Source organism: Tauraco erythrolophus, chromosome 8, assembly GCF_009769465.1.
Source record: "Tauraco erythrolophus isolate bTauEry1 chromosome 8, bTauEry1.pri, whole genome shotgun sequence".
Classification (NCBI taxonomy): Eukaryota; Metazoa; Chordata; class Aves; order Musophagiformes; family Musophagidae; genus Tauraco; species Tauraco erythrolophus.
This window is the reverse complement of record NC_141472.1, coordinates 22,394,131-22,411,039: the sequence shown is the minus strand read 5'-3', so window position 1 is coordinate 22,411,039 and position 16,909 is coordinate 22,394,131. Positions and strand designations below refer to the sequence as shown.

The 16,909-nt window shown below is 37.8% G+C and overlaps 1 protein-coding gene across 2 annotated transcripts in view; it reads left to right on the top strand.

The window, feature by feature from the left end:
* Positions 1-16,909, top strand: part of UBR3 (ubiquitin protein ligase E3 component n-recognin 3) — a 123,060-nt gene that overhangs the window by 93,095 nt on the left and 13,056 nt on the right. For both annotated transcript variants that reach the window (XM_086615503.1, XM_086615502.1), the window contains exons 32-33: positions 1,521-1,626; positions 10,280-10,380. In XM_086615503.1, the coding sequence (XP_086471629.1) occupies positions 1,521-1,626; positions 10,280-10,380 (207 nt within the window). The remainder of the gene's footprint in view (positions 1-1,520; positions 1,627-10,279; positions 10,381-16,909) is intronic.

Genomic DNA, 16,909 nt, shown 5'->3' with positions numbered 1-16,909 from the left:
CATCTCCAATTATTTTACAAACCCCAGGAGCTAATTACAGCCCTCAGGCTCTGGCAGTCAGCTGACTTCACCATGGGACTTTTTTGGCCGTTGCGTACCTCTGAGTAATTGTCTATTTATGGAAAATAAATTAATAGCTGCTATTTCTACTGACAAAAGAGGACCTGTGAGCAAGTGTGTAGGTTGAGCAAGTGGGTTGTAGAAAGAAGGGAGAGAGATTAAGACAGTAGGAGGCAAAGAGATCAACTGAAAGAATAAAAGAGGAGTAAGGGGGAAAGAAGATGGCAAGATACTAAGGGAAAAAGGAAGAAAGCAGGATCCCGGAATATTAAACAGGAGAAGCAAACACAGCAGCAAATAGCAAGATACAGTAGAAGAAAAAAATGAGCAAAATTGTGGGAAATTGTATTTTAAAATGTGATTTTAATATAAACCTATGAAGATAAAACGATGCATTTTTTCTGAGCTGTAACTGTATTGTAATCACAGAAAAAGAAGTCTGAGGTTCTTATTGAACATACATCTCTGAAAATGCTGTCAATGTAGATGGTGCCTGCCGCCTTAGCTCACTTAAGGGGAGACAGGATTAGATATTATCTGTATTTGTGTTGGTCATATAATTCACAGAGAAATGAAAACTGCATTTTGATATACGATACTGCAGTAATGTGCATGAATGATCAATTAAGAATCCTTTGTTCAAAAGGTTCTAGAAGTGATTTGCAAATGGTATTTTTGACACAGTGGGCATACAGAAGGCTTTGAATTGATGAATATCAGCAAACTTTGCCTGCAGGTTGTATAGACACATCTCTGCCGTTATAAAGACAGTTGCTACTTTACTGTCATTGTGGTGTGGTCACAAGTTTGGGGTTTTTTTCTCTTCCAAAAGTTACCTACAAAATAACCTGATGAAGGCAGAAGGAATAATACCCTTTCAAGGAGAAAGAGTCGATGTGATCATGCTGTAGGCCAGAACTTCTAGCAACTTCAAGTTGATTTCAAGTATGTTCTGCACAGAACTTAACTGTGAGAGAGAGGAATAAAAGCTATGTGTTTAAAAGTGTATCAGAAGAGATGTTTAGGAAATCACAGCTTCTGACATTAACTGGAAAGGGAAGTGAGGTGAGCATGGAACCTTAGCAACATAACAGCATATGATGCAGGATTTTTAAAAAGACTTGTAATTAAGAACACAGAGCTGATGTTTTATAAGTACTAAAACAACTGAGATCTGATTGAAGCTTTCTAAACAGCCTGTCTCTGTTTCAGAATTTCAGGAGAGAATTCTTTTATTTTTTTATTTTTTGAAAAAGGTTTTGAAGAGAAGTAAGATTTCAATAGAAGGCAGTGAACATATGCATGTATACAAAAAAAAAGATGCTTGTTAGGGTGCCAGCTTATTTGGAATGAGATAACAGACTTTTCAGAATCTTGTGAAATAAATGATGGCAACTTAATGTAAAATGCTTCATATTACTGTACATAATAATGAGCAATCTATCTTCTTCACCTTTCAGATCAGCTGTTCCACGTGTTGGCCATGCACATGCGCCTCTACAGTATAGACTCTGCATACAATCCCTGGAGAAAACTAACCCAGCCGATGCAGGATAAAAATTCAGAGCAAGTATTTTAATTTGCCAGATAATCAGTTTTATCTTGTGAAAGAAAGGTCCTTACAGAGGGACTTTGGATAACTTTCTGTCTTAATTTAAATTCTCAGTGAGGTAGGCTGATGAACTTAACATCTAAAAATTGTATGTATATATTTGTAAAAATAAATTTTCAAATATCTTTTACATAAAATCTAACACATTCCAAGTTTGAGGTAAAGCTTAAATACACCACTTGCAAGCTTAAGCACATGCAAATTTAATAGTATTAGGTAAGTGGATGTGTGCACTGCTGTTCTTGGTATGGATGCTAGACAAAATTCACATAGAGATTAAGTTCAAAAATAGTTTATTGAAAGTTGGGTAGTGACTAATAGCTGTTACAGAAGTAACATAAGTAGGCCTGATATATGTGAGAAATAATTGTATTTGAAGCTAAAAATTTTCATCATGCTTGTTATTTTAAACAAGTTATTTACCTGAGTTTGCTTTTAAAACATTAACCTTGCGTATGCAGCTATGCAAGGATTAACAATATAATAAATGGAGCCATAAATCTGTGTTCTGCAAGGACTCATCTCCTTGTTTGACTTAAGACCCTTCACTTTTCTGATTCTACCTTGATGATGAGAAGAAAGGTTTCTTGCCTAAAACCAGATGATTATTTTTCCTCATAAGAGGAAAGCAGTAATTTATTTTTTTTTTTCCCTTGGCACCTTGAGCATCTTCTTCATAGCTAAGTTCTCCAGTTTGTAGCTCACAATAATGTTGAAAAGACTGTCTTTTTAGTGCTTATCCAGCTGTCTATTTGTCAGTGTGTTTCTTGGAACCTGAGGTGGGAAGCATCATGGGATTTCAAAAATTCATCTAGGATAGTGATGCCATAATCCTAACATACAAATAAGGAAAAATTGTTAAAATGTTTGTGCTTGCTTCTAGTTTGAGATTTTACTGTTTGTCCTCTTGAACCCAGGTCTCCTTTTGCAATCAACGTTAGATTATTGCAGTAATCAGACTAGATTAACAGATTAGTTTAGAAACCATTAGCAGAACAAAACATCAAGAATTTTATAGCTTGAAAATCTATGTTATTCAGCATGTGTTCAAACCACTTTGAGAGTATGTTTTCATGCAATTCTGCCCTGACCTAGATTGAGCAGTGGAACAAGGTTAATAAATTTGGTGTATAGTCGACTGAGTTATACCAGGCCAAATTACAAGATCACGTTGATAGGCTGTTGACAATCAGAATGGCCATGGGACTCATCATGCGCTTCTCATTTCAATACGTGAAGAGCTTTGGCTTTAGAAGCAGCTGTTAACAGAGGGGCTGCTTTTTCTGCACATGCAACTTTTTTTCGCCCTTGCAGACTTGATGGAATTCCCCGTGTATTAGTCATATCAAGGTTAGGTTGCTGTAAATTAGATTTCATTAGGCAGTATTTTGAATCACTTAGAAGTGAGTGGTACTGTGGACCATAATGGATTGCTTTGCAGGAGGTATTGCATGTTGGGAATGCATTTGAGTAGTTCTCTTCATTTTCTGCAATAGTTTCCAAGATTTCTTGGTAGACTTTCTGATGTTGGTTTGACACTAAGTCCTAAAATGGTTTAGGAAGCTATAACTGAGAGATCACCCTTTTTGCCATGAAATAGCTAACTGTTGAGATGCACAGATCCCATCAAGCTGGAATTTTTTTGCTCACTCCATGGAACTTTTTTTCCTACCTTAGTCTGCAGGCCTGAGAAAGCTGCAGAGGCAGCAGCCTGGGGACAGCTTTTTAATCTACAAATTAGAGCATAAGATGGATAGTGGTAATTATATTTTAGAAACTTGAAGATGGCATCCATATGATTGGTGTGATGATCTAATTGCACACTTCTTAGAGTCACATAGCCTTCTGAGAAATCCAGAATAGTGAATTTTTTCAGGTACAGAAAAGAGTGCTTAGAGCAATTAGAAGGTCATACACTGCTGTAAACTGAAGAAGATTAAGAGGGTGGTGGAGAAATACTACAGCAGATTTAAGATGTGGATAGCACTCTGCCATTTTAAAACTAACCAAGAAATCTGAGTCATGAGCCTGATCAGTACTTGAGACTTTTAAGTAAAGAATTATAGAAAAAAAGGTCAATGAGAGGAAAAGATCTATATTATCTTTGATTCCAAACAATTTAACATCAAGAAAGTCATAGGAACAAAATAACTTTAAATCAACATGCTATATTTTTCTATTTAATTTTTACTTTAAATTATTATTTCAGTTGAAAGCAATTTTCCAGAGAAGCTAGTTGTCCTGGTTTTATCTGGGACAGAGTTAGCTCTTCTTTTTAGCAGCTAGAAGAGCTCTGTGTTTTGGTTTTACTCAGAGGCTCACTCTGAAAAGAATGCTGATAGCAAGTTGATGTTTGAGACTCCAAGGACTTTTCAGTGTGCAGGAGTGCAGAAGCACGGCGGGATAAGGGGGGAGCATAGCTGGGACAAGGGGGACACGATTCCCCTTGTGATTTGTGGTGGAACTTAAGATTGAGGGCCAAACTGGCCAATTGGTATTCCATATCATGCAGCATCATGCCCAGTATAAAAGTGAGGGTCAGCCTGAAAGAACGGCTTTTGCCACTTTGGCTCTTTTGCCACTTTGGCTCTTTTGCCACTTTGGCTCTTTTGCCACTTTGGCTCTTTTGCCACTTTGGCTCTTTTGCCACTTTGGCTCTTTTGCCACTTTGGCTCTTTTGCCACTTTGGCTCTTTTGCGCTTGCTGCGCTTTTGCTCTATTGCCTTTTTTTTCTCTCTCTCTCTCTCCCAGTACTCCCACTCTCGGAGTACTACCTCTCTCTCTCTGCCCCTCTCTATTTCGGGGCCTCGCGTTCGTCCGGGATTGCAGCTTCGGGACGAGACGGGCTGCGGATAAGAGGGGGTGGTGAGCATCTGCACTGTGTATTAGATCATCTGTATTAAATTGTTCTTATCTCAACCCACGGGTTTCCCGTTTCTCCTTTAATTCTCTCCCTCATTCCTGGGGGTGAGGGAGGGTGAGTGACCAGCTGTGTGGGGGGTTCGGCCTAACCCACGACACTAGTTGCATCTTTATTTATTTAAAAAGGTAATTTTCAAAGCTAGAAAACAAAATAACCTGTGGGATACAAGTGCCATTGCATTATCTTTTCACTCTTATTTAATTGTAGTTACTTTATTTAAATAAATAAATATTCACAATTCAAACTACCCAGATACACAGCTCACAATTTTTAGCTTGATTTTCCACAACCCAGCTATCATTATTCATAAATTATACCTTAGATTTTATGTGTCTGGGAGAACCGATCAAAGTAATTTGTAAAGACTTTGACAGAATTGCTCTACTGTACTTTCCAAAGCCCCTCGTTTTGCCCAGTGTCATCTTCTACATCTGTACCTAAATTGCTCCGTAGTTGAAATGGCAGCTGAGAGGAAAGATAGGAAGGAGCTCATGCAGCCATGCCAAGGTAATGTAGAAATAAGGAAGTTTTGAGCAAGAACATACCCTATCAAAAAGCGTCTAAATAATTGAACTGTTTGAAGAGGAAAAAAGATACAGCTAAGTCTGATGAACTGCGAATGATATAGTGGATTCTTTTTCCTATGCAGTTCATGTTGTCAAATTTAATATACACATGGTCCCACAGGCTGTGCTTAAGCAAATTGTTCTACGAGGGGCAGATCTGGTTTCAAGGGTGATCAAATAAACAATTATTGTGGTGTAAGTGGGGAATAATAGCTTCTGGCAGGGGGCAGAGAAGGAGCAGCTGGAGGCACTAATTACTAAACCCAGATGTGAATTTAATAGACAAGTCCAAATAGCCAGAGTTTCAGGAATTACAAACCTGAAATAAAAGGATATACATTTTTTTAAATTTATATCACTACGTAGGCTGAAATTTTTGCGTCTGTTTTGTCAGGCAAAATGTGTTGGCAAAGAAGGATTCAGTAAAGCATTAAGAATCTTTGCAATAGAAGCACTTGCGGGGGGAACTATAAGATAAACTGAAATGCTGAAATGTACTGGATTGTTTTTTACTGAAGTGTTTTGCTGTTGTTTTGTTCTGAGCTAGATGGCTTTGGTGATTGTTTATTGTGTCATACTGGGGCAACAAACTGCAGTATAGGGATGAGAATGAGCAGCTGTGTGTGGGAACCTCTTAAGTCACATCTCCATCGCAGAAACTGTTGTGAAATGGGAAAAATAACAATTCAGCTGTGCTGGTGTAACTTTAGCAGGCTGCATCATGAACAAAGTCAAGGAACTAATCCGTGTTTCTGGAAAGGCTAATTTGAATAAGTTTGGGAGCAGGTGACAAGGGAGTGCTGGGAGCACAGTGTTGAAAGAGAGAATGGGCAATGCCTGATGTTGGTACTGTCAGTGAAATCCTGTGTTGTATAACGAGAAAAACTGACTTGCTGTAAAATCTGCTGTGACACAATGAAGAGCAAATATGAAATTGTGATTATATCCTAGAGTGTAGCCAGAATAAATAGTAGAATTCTACTTTCTTATCATGAACATCAGAAGCTGTGTATTACTCTGACCTTTCTGCAGATTGGCATTTGTGGGCTGTTATTTCTAATCCTGCAAATACTGAAGAGAATATAAATTTGCCCTAGTTGATTAAACCTTTGTTTAGCTGTATCCCTGTCCCTGTGTCTCACGTTTTCTGTATCTGACAGTTTGAAGAGGCGTGAGGCTCAAAACTTCCACTTCATTTGTTGACATTCTAACTTTATAATTAGTTGGAGTTAGCATCAAACAAAAATTAAGTGTCTCTAGCTGAGAGAAGAGGGAAAGCGGAGCGTATATGTAGGGAAAGGCCATAAATAAATGATGCTTTTTCAAAGTAGAAGAGAATTTTCTGTTCCTCTGTATCTGTTCCCAAAGAAGTGATTCCTGTATAACCTCTATCAGGAGGAGGATGCAGAATACAGAGGCAGAGTTGCTCAGCTGTCAGCTGATAGACAGCTCTGGTATTGGCACAGAGAGTTGTGCAGCCCAATTACCTTGGACTGGAGGAGAGGTCAGTTCCTTAGAGAAAGTTGAGCAATGCGTGTTTCATTTTGCTATACGTTTATATTGCACTGTGCAGTTTATTTCCACCTCCCTCCCCTCCCTTTTTTTAATGGATACATGCAACTGTAATACATTGGAATCATTTTATATTACTTTGGTCCCATTGGAAATTGTACTTGCTTTCATTTTATTTAGTGCTTCTGTGGCATAGTTTTTTGTAAAGTCAGACTTATCAAGCTTTCACATATGCATTGGGGATTAATAGGATGGGCAATTTCCATAAAACATATTTCTAAACACGTTTAATAAATTCAGTTTCAGTGTCCTAATGAAGCAGTTGCTTAGGCTTTTAGCAAATGACAGAGCAGTTTTTAAATGCTTCATATGCTGCAGCACTTGACGTAAACGGAAGCAGCTTATCTAAAACCCTGACATCTAATGTAGCTTTACTTCTCCAATTCATATGAAATGAATAAATTAGACATAGAGTTCAGTTGGTCCTGCACGTGAAGATGAGTACATTTATCTGTTGTGTTGCCAGTCAATCACGCTATTCTGTATATATATAAGGATATTGTCTAATTTTGTCAGAACTGGTATTTGACCTAATTGTTGCATGACTGTGAAATGATATTGATGTTGCTGCTCCTGTCAGAAAGAGGTGTTCAACTAAATGTGACCAGAGGGAGTTAATTTTTTTGTCTTAATGTTATTCCAAATTTTTTTTTTCCCGAATTTATATATAAATTAAAAATGAAAGGTGAGAAGTTATTTAAGAGATGTCCATGGTTTTAAAGTCATTACACAATGGGAGTTTTTTTTTAAATTTGGTGTCATAGATCATAAAATAGAACTAGCCATAGGTAAAAGAATTAGAGAGACTCAGTGAGATTAGCATTTTCATTGCCTGTGTGATTTTGAAAATGAGACTTGGTGGTGTGATAAGAATTTTTGCCCCCTTATCATCTTCAGAATTCACTATACTGACTTTTATAATATTTGTTTTTTGTTTGGGAGGCTTCCATATATAATTATGTATATTTATGTATGTTACAGTGTTTAAAACATTCATTTTATGAAATGATCGATTATAACAAAAGGTGTTGTGGATAGTGTTTATTCTGTACCTGTTTCAGTTCATTAATTCAAGAGGATGAGGTAGATCATGTTTTTCTGTGACTTCATTTGACAAGACCAATCAACCAAGCCATGTGTGCTCATTCTCACAATTGAGGTTGTTGCAAAAAATGATGGGAAGCTTTAGCAGTTTAATACGAATTATTGCTTCAGAATGCGCCTTACTGAGCTGGGAGAGGGGGGAAGGAGAGTAGTTAGAAGATGTATAGTTGGATACCACAGTTAATATGAGCAAAGTGTTCTATTAGTCCTTCTCTTACATGACTGCTTCTGTGTGTTAAAATTCATATCACGGATGACTCCTGGCAGTGCCTTTTGTAGAGAGAAGTCTTGAGTTTTCATGAAATTGGTAACTATGTAGAGGTCTCCTTCCAAAAGCAGCATCGTGTTTATGCGTGTCAGAGATGATAAATTGGTTGGATCTCCAAACTATTAGAAGGCACTGAGGACCTTATGCATGTATCCACATCCTACCGCATGTGGACATTCTGCTCCAGTACATGGCCTGCAAGTGCTCAGTTTGTCTGCTGTGTGTGGTAGATGGCACCAAGGGGAGTGGGTGTCTTCATAAAGAATGGCGTCAACTAAGCTAATGGAGTAGCCAGTGCCAGTAGCTGAGTTGGATCAGAGGCAGAGTTTGGTCCTCTTGGAAGAGAGGCAATAATTGGATCCAACAGTAGTTCACCAGTCGTGCTCTGAAAGGGCAGAGCTGAGACAGAAGAGGACTTAAATGTCTTTTCTGTATGTTCCTTTCCTCAGTGTGAATCTGTTTGTACAGAAACTTGGGCACTTGCTGCAGGTCTTAAGAAAGCCTCACTGGGAAACTGTATGGTCCACAATGTCTTACAGAACAACCAAAAGGAGAGCGAGGCTGTGCGTTTGAGGGTAGATCTTAACAAGGATAAAAGTATGTTTTCCGTAGAACTATCTAGCACTTCATCAGTTGTGGTTTACCCGGAGAGCAGTTAAGATTGCTGGAACAAAGCATGAAGCTAACCTTAAACTGTAGCAGGTGGATGTATTTTGATTTCCTGATATTCTCAGGTGGTTTTTATGGACGGCCCAGTGAAGTGCCATCATGGCGTGGAGGCCTATAGCAGCCCTGAGTAAGGGAAGCTCCTGCTCGGAGAGGGAGACTTGTTTTTCCTGCAGTGAGAAGAATGACAAAAAAGGAAGAAAAGGTGAAAAAACCTAAGGAGTGATAGAAAGAAAATGCCCTTCCAGGACAGCTCTTCAATCACATGGCAATTGAAAGGAACCCGGTGTGATGTTTTCCTTTGTGACGTTTATGTCTGTTTGTAAGAAGCTGTTGAGGACTCTCTTTTCCATGGGAGACTTGGGCTCAGTTACACTAGAGCTTTACAATATAGTTCCTCTGGCAGTAGTACAGATAAATATCTCAAACAAACATACTCTCCTCAGTTACTCCATTGACATTCAACAGCCAACCAGCCAGCACCACTGCTCTTTGGGAATGGGAATGAGAACCTAAACAGCACTGTCTTCTGTGCATGTTGCAGAGTGGGAGAGGTGACAATGGAGGATGCGTATCGCAGTGTACCAGCTGTTCCTGCTTGAGATCTCCTTCACACTCTGTATCAATTAAAGAGGGGAGAATGATTTTTTAAATTTTTTTAATTTTTTTTTTTTTTACCATTTTGATTTTTTGCTGGTTTGACTCAGCTGTTGAACCTGTAGAATGTTGTTGGCTGGAATTTTGTTGGATATTGCTACATTAAGCTAGAAAAATAAGACTTCTGATCTGCAAACATTTTCTACTTTTAAGTGTAAGACTACAAGGTGATGTTATGTCATTCAGTGAATACGAATAGTTCAAAAGCTTGCGGTTTCTCTTTGTGTGCTCATTTGCTGTCCTTCTAGCCATATGGGGATTTTCATAAAGACTCTGCATAAGAGTGCACAATCCCACTTGTGATGGCTGCTTGAGTCTTCATTTCCTTACATAAAGGAAAGCAATACTTTTTCTAAGGTCTCAGTATTTTCCAATAGGAGCAGATTAATGTAATTTGAAGATCGATTGTTGTTACCACATGGAGGTACAGATATATATATATATATATACACACACACACACTTTGTATGCCATGCTTTGAAAACCAAATAAATTGTTATGTTGCTATGCAGTATGTTTTCTTATTTTAGAATGCAAGTTCTAAAAATGAAATACTGAATGTTCCTTGAGTCTGTATTTAGAAATAACTAGTTCAGGCAGTGTTGGAAAGGTTTAAAAATACTTTATCCAGAATCAGGTACCCAAAGGGTAACTTCCTCATAAGTTGTTAAATCCATTAGTAACATTAAATGGTTTTAAAATCGAGATCAGTTAGCAAATTGTCAAGTATTTGACTTCTGTAAGCTTGGTATCAAATGTAACACTATTTAAAATAAAATGCAAAATAAAATATGAAAGTGAAAAATGGGTTTATAGTATCAGACGTGATTTTCTTTGGATTTTCTTTTCAGGCCGATAAGTGAAGAGCTACCAGAAGTTCCTGTGCTTTACAGAGATGTCTCGTCCCTTTTGCTTATCCAGATTTTAACCATGCCTCAACCATTGCACAAAGGTATATTACAAAAATATGTGTATTTAGATGATTATGTATATGAGGCTGCATTCATGGTGATTTACAGGATGGTAAAATCATAGCTTGTCTACTGCATTTTCTAAAATAATGTTTCTGTCTTATCTACAGAAGATGTCATTGAACAGAAATTTTTGTTGTGGGTTGACAGGCTTATCTGTGTCCCCTGTCTTCTCACCTTATCAGTTACCCTATTCAGTAAAGATACAAGAGCTGAGCAAAAACCATTAGTACTTTTGCTGAAGGAAAGGTGTCCTTTGTTTGACCTTCATCTCTTTGCTTAGAGGGGCAGCTCAATACTTCAAGTTGAACTGAGTGCCTAAGGGTGAAAGATTTTAATTGAATTGTTTGAATTTCAGAGTTTAAATTGCAGCAATCTTATGTAATAGGTGGTCAGATATGAAGATCATAATTGCTGTAATGCAGCAACTTCAATAGAGACAGCATATAGAACAATTAGGAATACATATTAAATAGATATTTAAGAACTAAATTTTTCATTACTAAAATCAAAACCATTTTAAAACCTGTATTTCTTTTCTTTATAAAAGGTCGATCGTGCTAATAGACAGTACATGCTCCAGATGATGGGTAGTTCAGACTTCCTGGTCTCTGGCGTCATTATTCATATCTATGCCTTTATTTTAAAACGAGAACAAACAAGTATCTTTTTACTACTTCACTGACAATGAACAGGGTATCTGCTTTGGGGTCTGTGTGCCAATTTTGATACCTACAGAGTTGCGGTAATTTGAGAATAAGTAAATACAGGGACTGTTCTGCTTTTGGTGCACACACCTAACTTACGAACTATAGTAGAAACTCGGTTTTCACTTCAGGGTTGTTCAGTCCTCACTATTGAATATTCAGATTCAGCTCAAGTGACTCTGTGTGCATCTGTTAACATCGAGGGTTGTGATTTTGTTTGATTCAATGTACATGTTTATGGATTGAGTATGTCCAATAAATTATTAGAATATGGAAATACCAGGAAAATAAAATATTTTCAAATAGGAAGCCTATTATCAAATACATGCTTTTTTTTTTAGCTACAGTTTAACTTAATTTTAATTTTTATTGGAAGGACTTGTGAAACTTTTGTTTACTGCTTCTATTGAGACTAACATTTTCTGAAATGTGAGGAAGAGAGTGGTGAGGCCAAAGTACAGAGTGGTCTTTTTGTAGTATATATTCAGGAATTGAAAAACACCATTTATGAAAGTATACCTTATCCTAGGAAAGACAGCATTCAATTAATAGTAAGGCATACTGTGGAGGATTCTCTAAAATATCGTGTATCAGCAGCATGTTTTGCCTTTGCTCATAGGTTTAGTGTATGTTGCAGTTGAAAGGGAAAAGGCAAGTGGCAGGAAGAAGATGAATGTAACCACTTCAAATCTACGAAGCATTAAATTGGAAATAAATTGCCATTTATCTTTCTAATTTTTATTTCATCAAAATGATTAGGCAGAATGAAAAGAAGGTCTTTCATTATTTCTTTATCCTGAGGTGTAGAATGCAGTTCAGAAAAGTAGGTAATAATGAATTTGTTTAGAACTTTTGTAATGAGTGTGCAGGTCAGAGTTGAATTCGATATCGTTAATTCTTCATAGAGAGCTGAGGCGTGAAAAGGTGAAGTGGCTTGTGCAGGATCACGTGGCAGGTCAGTGGTAGGGGTGAACAAAATCTACATTTAACCCTGCTGCTTCCTGAGCAATCTGTGCTGCTTTGGCATTATTGTGGGGTGTGGGAGCTGTGGGCTTGGCTGGACACCAGTGTGCAAACAGCAGGTTGGTGCCTGTGTGCGTTGGCAGGTATTTCCAGTGTATTCCTTTAACGATACACTTAACTACATGACAGAGAGGTGGTGTTGCAGTCTTGTGCAGAATGCTGCGGAAATGGTGTTAGAATAGTAATAATGAAGGAAGAATCTGTAGGGTTTAGAATCCATGAAAGATTTTCTCCCTCTTTTACCATGGACTTTCTCCTGTAATGGTACTAGTTTTGCAGTATCATTTATTAGGTATGTTGATGTATTCAGAGAAACCATATTTGTGTCCTTACAGGAATACTAATACTGTTCATCAAGTATTACACCTTCATGTTTGTAGTCAAAATCTTTTTTGTTTACAGTGTGTTTCATAAAAACACTGAGTGCTCTGTAAGGAGGACCCAAACTTCATCTCTTGCCCTTCAGATAGAGCACTAGGAATGGCATTAACTACCCTATTAACTGTTGGATGGGTGTTGGTATCTTTTCAATCTGACATCGATTAAAGCAATAAAAATGTCATTACTGTTCAGCCTCTTCATTCAGAGAGGAAAATCGATCTGAGCACATCACAAAGAAAGAGCACTACAAATTAAATCCGTTTTTGGTACGGGAGAAGCTTTGTGGTGGAGGTCAGAGCATTTGCAAGCACTTATCAATTTACAAAGAATGGAATGAGGAAGATAATGCATACCTCCTGTGTAGTGTAACCAGCAAAAAACCCCCTCTGTGTTCAAGATACTAAAACTGTGATTTTTTGTTTGTTTGTTTGACACTAGGACATGGGCAGAGCTTTTATAGGGTTCATATGCTCAGCATCTTGAAATTGTGCAACACCAAATGCATAATAATCCACATAGGTGTTTCTGGTTTAATTCTGTGACAGTTGTTGTGCAGAGAATGGACAGTGCTCATGGTGTTGTGAATTGGGACTCTGTAGGAAATGAAGATTTTTGTTTCTAGAACTTATAGATCCTTTCTTACAGAAATAGGAAACGGTGTTGCGTATGAAGAAAGGTAGCACAGAAATGGAGACAGCGGCTCGGTGGTTACTAAAACTTGAATCTGGCCTTGTAAATTGAATTCAACGCCTCCCACCACCCCTTTCTGCAGCACAATTTCTGTATGCTGAACAAGTCGTTTTATTCAAATTGGACATTCTTTGTTACTCTCAATTGTAAAAACAATTATTTCCCAGTACCTGACTTGAGATCCCTGTGGTTGGATTTCTAGAAGTGCAGAGTGCTTATAGCTTCCAGTGATTTCAATTTGTGCTTTGCTTTGAATATAAAAAAAAATAAAAAATCATACTGTTGCAAAGTATTTAAAAACTGGGGTCTGGATAAGCAGAGGTGAACCTGAGGCTAGTAGGTGCATAGAATAGGTGGTCAGCTGGCCAGCAGTGGCCTGATGCTCTGCTTGGTGCCGCACATGCGAGGAGCGTCGTGCAGCAGCATGGATGTTTGCCAGCACGCTGTTACGCAGCCCGGCGTTGCTCTAGCATAGGCCATGGTGCTGCTTTTAAGAGATCCATGATTTGGGAGTGGTGCATGTGCTCCAGCTTGCAGAGAGTTTAGCCCAACCTCTGTGGCCTGTGGGAAAGATTTTCTTCTCTGGTGTGTAACACCTGAATTCAGCCCCTTTTTTTGCAATTCTGATAAGGCCCAGAAGCTGAAGAACCTGACCTGGATGTTCTGACACATTCTTTTTCTCTAAAGTTTCAATGACATGCAATAAAAATACAGCAAGCAGCGCTCAGAGGAACACTAGCACTTTCTGTAATGACTGGATAAGGATCTTGACTAAATATAGAATGAATGTAATCAACTTGTATAGTATCCAATTTTGATGTGGAAACTGAAATATTTCTTCATCCTGGAACTTTCAGTATACCTTTCATGGATTATCTGGAGTTTGGTGCTGTCTCCCTTTGTTCTGAAGCTATTTTTTCAAATAACTGTTCCAGCTTTAGATCAAGAAAAATATTTTCAAAAATTATTTATATAAATAAGATACCCTTCTGAATTCACTAAAAAAGGTCCTAATTTTGGTCCTTAATTTTGCATTTGGTTCGATTTTTGGATTCTTTCTGCAGTCATAGCCTGCCAGCCTATATCATCTAAATTGATATTGAAATTAAAAGATTCATATTGTTATTAATACCCTTATTCCTCTGCACATTTCTTGAACTAATGTTAAAATTAGAGTTCTAGAAGTGTTTCCTATATAAACTTCATTGTATTTTTAATGGAGTTTGTTTAATTCCTATAATGGATGGGATGCTGTGAAGGAATTTGGTTCCAAGAAGTTTTGTTTAAAAAAGTTTTAGAAGTAGAAACATAAAGCATTTCTCAGTATTATTCAAAAATAAGAAGACAAATTCTGCATTAACCTCTGTTTTGATTATAATGGCCTAGCCATAACAATATAACTTTCAGACTGTCAGAATATCAGATTAGGTTTTTATGTGCAAACACAGAAGTCCTAACTGCATTTTAGTGCAGAACATTGCACAGTGTATCATCTGCAGCAAAAGAGACTGACAGCATTTACGTAGCTTACTCCACAGCATACAAACATACTAGCAATCTTCAGAATTATTAAATGAAAAAGACGATGTAGCAAAACCACAGCCTCCACCCGGCAGGCAGCAGGAACCCATGCGCGGGTTGTGGAAAGGCAAATAAAATCGCTCTTTGCAGTAAACAAGAACGTAACAGCTCCAGCATTATGGATACCTACAGCTGTCAAATATTTTGCAATTTATAAATAACAGATCACACATAGTAATGAACTGATAACTGATCCTCTGATTGGTGTTTTTAGTACGTTTCCCATAAGATGTTTCTGTGACCATAAAATATTTGTTTTCAAAGCCTTGGTGCTCATTACATAGCATGCCACCTCTGACTGCTCCTGTGACACTTTCCAAAAAAAAAAAAAAAAAAATATTTTGCAGAAGTCAGGACTTCTTAAGGGTGACTCAGATATGGGAGTGTGTAGGGTTTGTTCAGTCCTGGCTTCCCAAAAATGCAATTTCATAGTCATTTATGATTCACATACATCTAAATAAATACAAGAACATTATTTTTAAAAACATAATATATGCTAGATAGAATATTTCTGGTGAATTGAACAACTAGTATTAAGGTGGACATAGGGACAAGGAGCAGTTATATTTAACATAAAATAGATGTAAAAAAAGGTGATAGTTCTAGAGGGTGCCAAAGTGCCCAGTGTCGAGCACTGTGTAATCATTTCAGCAGAACAGAATGAGAACTAGAAGATGAAGTGGGCTGTGGCAGATTAGTGAATGTTGACCAGCGGTCTAGTTCTGCTGCTCGAAATGCAGTGGTTTTCATTCGTGCTTTCACAGTGTAAAATTGATCTCTATTGCTTGTACATGCTATTGATGGAGATAGACTTGAGTTCAGTTCTACTTACGATTATTATAGACTGGAGCTCAGGCTGAAGAGGCAATTTTTACAATTCTGTGAGTGCATGTGGTTTAATCTTCCAGAAAATTTACTGAAAGCTTGCCTGCTATTCATAGAATCATAGAATGGTTTGGGTTGGAAGGGACCTTGGACACCTTCCGCTAGATCACGTTGCTCAAAGACTCATCCAGCCTGACCTTGAACACTTCCAGGGATGGGGCATCCACAACTTCTCTGGGCAACCTGTTCCAGTGCCTCACCACCCTCAGAGGGAAGAATTTCTTCCATCTATTCTAAATTTACTGTCTTTCATTTTAAAGCCATCACCCCTTGTCATATCACTACACACCCTTGCGAAAAGCCCCTCTCCAGCTTTCTTGTAGACTCCCTTTAGGTGCTAGAAGGCTGCTAGAAGGTCTCCCTGGAGCCTTCTCTTCTCCAGGCTGAACAGCCCCAACTCTCTCAGCCTGTCTTTGTAGGAGAGGTGCTCTGGCCCTCGGATCATCTTCGTGACCCTACTCTGGACTCACTTCAACAAGTCCAGAGGAGGGTCCTCCTCTTCAGGAGGGAGGACTGCTAAGAAAGTGGAGATTTCAGCAGAGGAAAAAAGTAGGGCCCAGAGATCTAATGGCGTCTGGTGAATTCTTCTTCTGGGGAAATGTGGTGAGGAAAAATCATTGTAATGCTACCTGATCTAGAATGGGGCAGATGAAGTATAGCAGTGTTTGTTATGTTTAACATAAGCTCCATAGGAATAGAGAAGAAAAGGACACTTTTAATTACATGCTTACAAATGATCATTTGGGTGCTTAAATTGTGCTTATTTTATATATTCAGTGACATAAAGTTTCGGAATTCATGTTTGTGTTGATTTAGAAACATTTGTTACATAAAAAAGCAATTGTTGTTTCACAAATTTAATTATGTACTGGAGTCCTGGCTGTGTTTGTTTTAGAACCCAGTGGTGTGTTTTGATATTAGATACAAGAAAGGAGAAGGAAGGAGTTTTGTCTCGCTTACCTCCTTTTCATTTTCACATACAAAGCTTGTTTAATTCCTTTGGGAAGAAAAAATGAATTTAACCCAATTTTTGTGAGGTGCTTATGTAAACAAAATTGTTTTGCTTGACTTCAAAGCCTGAGAGGACTTTTCAAAACCCACATTTTTTTTTTATGCATTGTTTTAGATATATATTACAGTTACGTTTGTGCTTAAGGAATAGTGTAATTGATGATAGAAACTTCTTTGATCTGCCTAGATTTAAAAAAAAAAAAACAAAACAAAACACAACAGATTATTTGGG